Here is a 7,500-nt window from a genome sequence, read left to right on the forward strand (position 1 = left end):
CATTCGTCCGTGTAATATTTCCACCGCTTGGTTTTTATTCGTGTGGAAAATGGACTGCCTTTGCAGAAAATGCCAGTGATTTACCGGTTAAATTTGCTTCATTTGTTGTCAAAGTGCCCATCAGTTCATTCATGAGTACACAGTCATTTACACTGAACCATCTTTGACAATGTGAACATTTCTCACAAAATCTTTCCGGACGCGCTTATACGTAAAAAAAGAAGAAGAAAAGAAGTAGGTTTATTGATACCGAAAGGTGTGAAAGCGTCCCTAACGATGCTAACCGTCACCTTTTCATCAGTTCATTTACAGCATAATCATTTCACAACCGCACGGAACCATCATTCTTCCACATGCTTACGGAACACCTAATGATCTCGCCTCGTTAATAGTACCATGGACTGTTAGACCATCACGTGAACAAGCTCGCTATGTTTACACGTAATCTGATAAACCAATTACGCCACGACGATGACCTCATTAAAGGTATCATTAGTTAGGTGAGATGAACATGGGCCTTATTGTTTCTGTGAAATTGGTTCCTGCGGTCCGTCAAGCAGAAAACACACAATTTCAGCCTCTCAGAGTTACTGAAGCGGACAGAACACCCATCTAGATGGTTCTGGCTCACATCAACCCATAGATATAATCCATACACGTGCACTTTTAGACAGTGATGGTCTCATTAGCGAATAAGAACAATCTGTCAATCACAGCCAAGAGCAATTTCATTGGACGTCAGAGCCGGTTAGAACTGCGAACCCAGCCGTGGTCCTTCAGGTCAGCAGTCGGAGACTTGTGGTTTAATGGGACTCCCAACCTCCATCTTAATGACCAACTGTTCACTGCTTCATCAGTTTCGTGTGTCACTCAACACTACTTTTATCATTTCGTCACACAATTGTAGATACCCAAGGATTCTTCATATGTAGAGTTACGGTGCGGAAAAGGGTGAGTAATAATCGCCTTCTTTAAAACTTCTCTAAATGTACGATTTTAGGTTGGTAGCTTCCGAACTACTCTACCTGTGTGAGGACTGTTATGTTAATATCTGTGGAAAGTCTGGTTTGATCTCAGTCCTCCATTACACCGCATCCTCTCTGTGACTACAGCTGAAACGTGACAGCAGATACCTGTGGCTGCAGAGGACCCGAGCCCGTTCAGAGATGCCACCATTTAATTAGCTGCAAATCTTCCGCTGCCGGCCGCCCTGCATTAAATTATGTTCCTGGCTTCTATGACCTTTTTTAAATGATGTATTGATTTGTTAATCCCGCTCAGAGTTAGCGCCCGGGCACTCGCGAGCTCCACATGCAGAACTGAAGCTGGTATCGTTCTGCTATTGATTCAGAGAAGGCACAGAAGACTGTGTGATATTTTCCAGCCTTGTTTGCTTTGTGTGGAGGATCTCGACTCTTCTGCTTGGTACACACACGCACACACGCGTACATTTTTGTCATTTTAATTTAGATTATTTAAGCCCTTTGGCGGGTTTTTTTTTCTCCAGCTAAAGAAGACGAATGTTCAGAACACCTTACAGAGACACACAGTGATTAACGGACTTCGTGATGTTCACTCGGGGAACCAGCGATCCATCAGTTCACCTTTTACAATAATTACTCCTCCTTTTATTATTAATGGATGTTGTTCTGTGACCTGGTATTTAAGTCGAACCCTACCCCTGACCCTAACCCCAGCTTATGAAACCTGGACTTTATCTTTAGACACTATTTAGGACTTGATGAAGACTTGGTTTGAATAGTGGTTTAGGGACTTTTGGACTCGACTTGGCTGGGAGAGTTAAAATCTGAATTACTAACGAGACGGACTGACTTGATACTTGGATTTTAGAGCAGCTGATTCAGACTCAACTTGGACTTATGGGGAGCTGACTTGGACGCTAGAGCTGCTAACTTGGTACTTGAATCAGTTTTGATTTGGATTGGATTTGGCTGACTTCGGACTTGTCCTGGACTTGAAATTGTCTTAAAAGCTGAACTGGATTTGGGGAAGGTGACTTGAGACTCAGATTGAGAACATCTGACTTAAATTTGAGGATTTGAGACCGGCTGCTTTGATACTCAGCATGGATTTGAGACAGATTAGACTTAAGGGGAGCTGACTTGAGACTTGAGATCATACCTTAAAACCAGACTTAGACTTAAGGGGGAGTTGACTTGCAGTTTGGATTAGACTTGAGACTTTCTTCAAGCACAATTATGAGGAAACTAGCTGCTTCTTCAAGATTAAATGATGGTACTCGAATCTAGGCTTCTGGCTAAGGTAAGAAGAACCTTATCTCTTCTCTTATGAAGACTCCATCTGGGACTTCCATCTTGGACATGGTATGAGTAGGAGCTTAGGAACCTTATGTGTGGTTCTGAATAGCGATGGATCGATAAATAAAAAATAGTTCAGTTCAAGTAAAATCCCAAACTGTGTGTAAGTATGTAATGTTTCCCCCGGGTTAAACAACGGCCGTGAAATACACACACATGCATGTTCATGCACTTATACTAGTAGGTGGGTGTTTAATAATGTATAGACTATTCATTTTAAATGAAGTGCATTAGCTTGCTACATTAGTTAGTGTAGATGGAGTAGAGTTGCAGTGGATAATCATGGGTTTTGTTTCACTTCAGGAAAAGTGCTTCTGTACAGCTGTAAGTAAAGTACACTTTTAGTTTGCATCAGAATCCCTTGACGTGAATGACTGCCAGTGGCTGATTATCAAGACTAACACACTGGAACATAAGAGCTGTTATTTTTCCCCTCACCTAGTGCTGTGTGTAGACGTTTCCCCTCACCCAGTGCTGTGTGTAGACGTTTCCCCCTCACCCAGTGCTGTGTGTAGACGTTTCCCCCTCACGTAGTGCTGTGTGTAGACGTTTCCCCCTCACCTAGTGCTGTGTGTAGACGTTTCCCCCTCACCCAGTGCTGTGTGTAGACGTTTCCCCCTCACCTAGTGCTGTGTGTAGACGTTTCCCCCTCACCTAGTGCTGTGTGTAGACGTTTCCCCCTCACCCAGTGCTGTGTGTAGACGTTTCCCCCTCACCCAGTGCTGTGTGTAGACGTTTCCCCCTCACTCAGTGCTGTGTGTAGACGTTTTCCTCCTCTGCTAGCCATTGTTTGTTGTAGCGTTGGTTGCTGATGTGTGCTGCTAGCGAAGAACTCCTTGTCCTGAGTTTAATGTTTGAGATGTTTTATCAGGTTACTGTAGGAAGTTGCTGTAATTCCTCCTCTTGAGATATTCAGAGGACAGTCTGCAGTCTGCTTTGCTTTGATTGCCATCATAACAGATCATCTGCTGTTATTTTGTGTCGTCTGTTCGTTAGCACAACAACGGCATATGTCATATCGTAACCCCCGGTACCGGATGTCGGTATTGGAGCGTTACGTGTAAGTACAGAATCAGACCAGTACGGATATCAGTATCAGTATCCATGATAGCTGTGAGGGTTAGATGACTCGGATTTGTGGCTTGACTACGACGCTGACGTTTGACTGAGAAGGGTCCGTTTTGTTACGTGAACCACGTGTTAGAGAAGACCTTTCTTTGGTTGTCTATAAAGGGAAGCATGGAGACACAAACAAGTTCGGTTTAGCCCTTGTTAGCATTGGAGAAGAACCCAGGAGCAATCGGATTGACAAAATGGCCCACTTTCCAGTGATAATTCCCAAAGCAGTATACAGTACCTAATAGCTATAGGTCTATAACGGAAGGCCTTTTTCACTCTTGGCTACTTAGGAAAGAAAAATGCATGGAAGGCAGGCGACGACTCATACACAAACACACACACACACACACACACACACACACACACACACACACACACACACATAGTTTCAGTGCGGTCAGCAGCAGTAATCTAGTTGATTGAAGGCTCAGGTGAGCTGTTTGGTCCAGAGGCCCTTAACGAGGGGAGCTTTAAAGAAGAGTGATAGATCTTTTGCTTGTCAGCTCAATTTGAGAAACGAGGGAGGAAAGTATTACACTAAAAGGAAAGAATAGAGAAATAGCAGAGTTGGCAATGTGACAGGAGGAAAAATAACTTCAGATTCCAAAAGGCACGAGTAGAAGTTGCCTGGCCTGAGAAAGCACTACCGATCGAGAGTGAGTGGGAGTCGAGGGCAGAGGAGGTAGGGGAAGAAAAAGAGCCGCAATTCTGCCTTCCTAAAGCAGGATATTTATAGAGGCGAAAGACTTCAGGCAAAATGAGAGGGAGGGAAAGAGAGAGAGAGAAAGCGTGTGACCTGTTGCTTCTAAATGGCTATGAACAATTAATAACTCCTCCAAACTCTTTCACACCCACACGCATTGATTCACACACCATGAATATGTATGGAACTAGCACACACTTCATGCTGAAATTCTCTCACGACTTCATATTAATAAGAAGCTAACTAGGAGAAAAAACGCAGAGTCGAGCAGTGGCGTTTTTTCGGTTAGAGCAAACTACGGTTCTGTGTGAAAAATAAACGAGTGTTTACCAGGCCCGTGTTTATTGGTTTTTAATTTCAATATGAAAATGGGAGCCTATCCCAGGGGACACGGGGAACGAAGCGGGGGACACGGGGAACGAAGCGGGGGACATGCTGGACGGCGTGCCAATTCATCACTCACACACCCATGTACACACTATGGATAAATTAGAAACGCCAATCAGTATACTGCGCATGTCTTTGGACTGGGGGAGGAAACCGGAGTACCCGGACGAAACCCTCGAAGTACGGGGAGAACATGCAAGCTCCACGCAAACGCCAGAGGTGCGAGACAAACGTGCTAACCACTAAGCCACTGTATAACCCCCCCCCCCACACACACACACACACCCCACCCCTTTGGCTTCCTTGGCTTGCAATGAAATAAGCAATTCTATATTTTCATGAATATCCATTAATCCACATATGAAAACCTGCCCACTGCGGTACATTTCAGTGTGAACAGAGTTGACCTGGAAAACAAATCAGCTATTCTCTGATGAAGATGTGTACTCTGGAACCATACTAACCAGGAATAGATGTTTATTTGTTTAAAAAAAAATAAAAAATTGCAGCACCTGGAAAATCCTGCAGATTTTCTGAGCCTCCATGTAGTCCTCCTGTACCATCACCCTCTTGCTATTTTTAAAAGAGTGCAGTGATCCACATTAGCAGAACATCAGGCGCTAACGCTGATCTACTCAGTAATCACTAATATACAATCACGGTCCTTCAAGATCGTTCATCTATATTCGGGTAAAAAGGAGAACAATCGCAGATTTACGAGTGGAGCGAATGACAAAGAGATGCTGAGTCCTCGGCCATCGTTCTCTCTCACTTTTCTCGTACTTGCATGCACGCTGTCTTTTTCTTTCCCCCTCGCACAGCGCATTCTTTCAGTCGTTTCAATGCTCAGCTGTGAGTTTTCAAGAGTATCACAGCGCGGAGCACGAGTGTACACCATAATGAGTTAAGTACCGTTCAGTAACAAGTCAACAGTGTCTGGATTTATATGTCAAGCTACAATTGGTTGAGGTTAGAGTGAAGAGTGGAGCACTCGCAGCATTAATTACAACTTCTTTCATACAAATTCTGGGTGAGATCTTTTAGAGGGTAATCAAACGTTACTTCAAATATGAGTATATTGTAGGTAGTAAAGCGTAACTGTCCATGTCTCAGTGTGCGGCAGGTGCTTGTGATTACACCGTGTTCTCTTTGGTCCTGTCTCTGCCCCGTCAGGTCGTTTTGTTCGGTTTGTTATCCTAACGTGTGCACCTGTTCCATGTTTGCACCCTTAATTATTTAATCTCCATCGAAACAAAACAAAGTCTCGATCGAATGCTTGGTGTTTTAAGGGTTAGTTATTCGTGTTGTAATTCAGGTGTATCTGATGTTTGGATTTGGAAATGCTTGTGATGACCCTATCTGCCCATGTCTTGACCCCTGCTGAGTTTAATGCACTCGCATCCTGCTTCCCTGCTTATTTTTATTGCCAACCAACCAATCAAGCAAGTCCATTTATTTATTCATGAACTATTGATGTTGTATAATATTTTCTCTCTTTCTCTCATCTCTGCTTAGATGACCCAGGAGCAGTATATATTGGCGTCCCAGTCGAGTGCTCTCCAGAGGCCGGGTTGCCCTGCTCCGTACCCAGTGGGCATCTACGGTTGGCGTAAACGCTGTCTCTACTTCTTTATCCTCCTCCTCCTTGTCACCATGATTGTCAACCTTGCACTCACCATCTGGATCCTGAAAGTCATGAACTTCACAGTGGTGGGTGACTCACTTTATCTTACAAATCTTTGTCTTTATATTGACCTTTCCTTTCCTGGAGAGGAAGGCGTCCCAACTGGCTGTCGCGTGCAGACATTTCTGGCACACATTTCCTCATGGAATATGAAATATACACATGCATGGTTCAGTTATTACAATTTGCTGCATGTTTTACTGCTTTGTTCTTTTCTAACACACTTGACAAAGCTCATGAAAGACTAATAATTAGGTGATGAGTCAGGAGTTTAACCTGCTAGCGAATAAGCAAAAAAAACCCTCCCATGGTAGTAGTTATCTAATTCCCATCTGATTATCACTGAAGGACAAGGAAGCAGAAGCTTGTAGTCATCAGAGTGGGAAGATTTTGTGTCCCTCAAGATGGCAGGATTATAGTCTGGATAGGAGCAAGAGCTTGAAGACCTTGGGGCAGAAGCAGAACATCCTGGCTCACAAGATGTTAGGACCGTTGGCGAGGTTGTAGAGTCCAGGATGCATGCAGGATTTTTATGCCCCTCAGGATATCAGGAGTAGGGAGAGTATTGCTGACAGTATGAGCTTGTAGATCTTAGATCATAAGCAGGATGGTGGATGTGGGATGGGAGCAGATTATTGTAGACCTTATGAGTGGTCTGGTTGGTAATGGGAACATATAGACCCCCAGAGGATAGTAGCAGATTTTGAGCCCCAGAGTGGGATCCGGTTGGGAAGAGGAACGTGTAGAGCTCTGGATGAGAGCAGGAGATTGTGGCCCTAACAATACTGACAGCAGGAGCTTGTAAACCTTAGATCAGGACCAGGAGATTTTGAGCTTTAAGATTGCAGAACTGAGATCATGGCAAGAGCTAAAGATTGTAGACAATAGCTCAAGAAGTAATTCTGAGCCTCAGGGTGGCAGGAGTGGGATCAGTTGGGGAGATCTGCTTGCTTTTAGACCTCAGGAAGAGAGCTGGAATCAGGAGTGGGATTTGGATGGTAGCAGAAGATTGTAGAGCTGGATATTTTCTTCCGTTGAAATTTCAGAAGTGGGATTTGGTTCAGAATTTCAAGAAGCTTGTAGACCTCAGGATGAGAGCTGGACTTTGTGGGTTGGTGGAAGGCGGAAAGAGCTTGTAAAAATCAGAATAGGTTCCATTAAGGTTCAAACAGAGAATATGTACTCTCCAGGATAAAACACCGGTCCTTAAGGTTTAGTCACCTTTCTTAGTAACTAAAGACACAAAAGATGTAAAGGTATTAGTAAGT

The 7,500-nt window shown here is 43.9% G+C and overlaps 1 protein-coding gene across 1 annotated transcript in view; it reads left to right on the forward strand.

Annotated features, from left to right (window-relative positions):
• LOC108260563 (zeta-sarcoglycan) overlaps positions 1 to 7,500 on the forward strand; it is a 128,908-nt gene that overhangs the window by 76,408 nt on the left and 45,000 nt on the right. Inside the window, exon 2 of the mRNA XM_053677728.1 lies at positions 6,064 to 6,258. Coding sequence (XP_053533703.1) covers positions 6,064 to 6,258 — 195 coding nt within the window. The remainder of the gene's footprint in view (positions 1 to 6,063; positions 6,259 to 7,500) is intronic.

This window comes from Ictalurus punctatus, chromosome 29 (assembly GCF_001660625.3).
Source record: "Ictalurus punctatus breed USDA103 chromosome 29, Coco_2.0, whole genome shotgun sequence".
Lineage (NCBI taxonomy): Eukaryota > Metazoa > Chordata > Actinopteri > Siluriformes > Ictaluridae > Ictalurus > Ictalurus punctatus.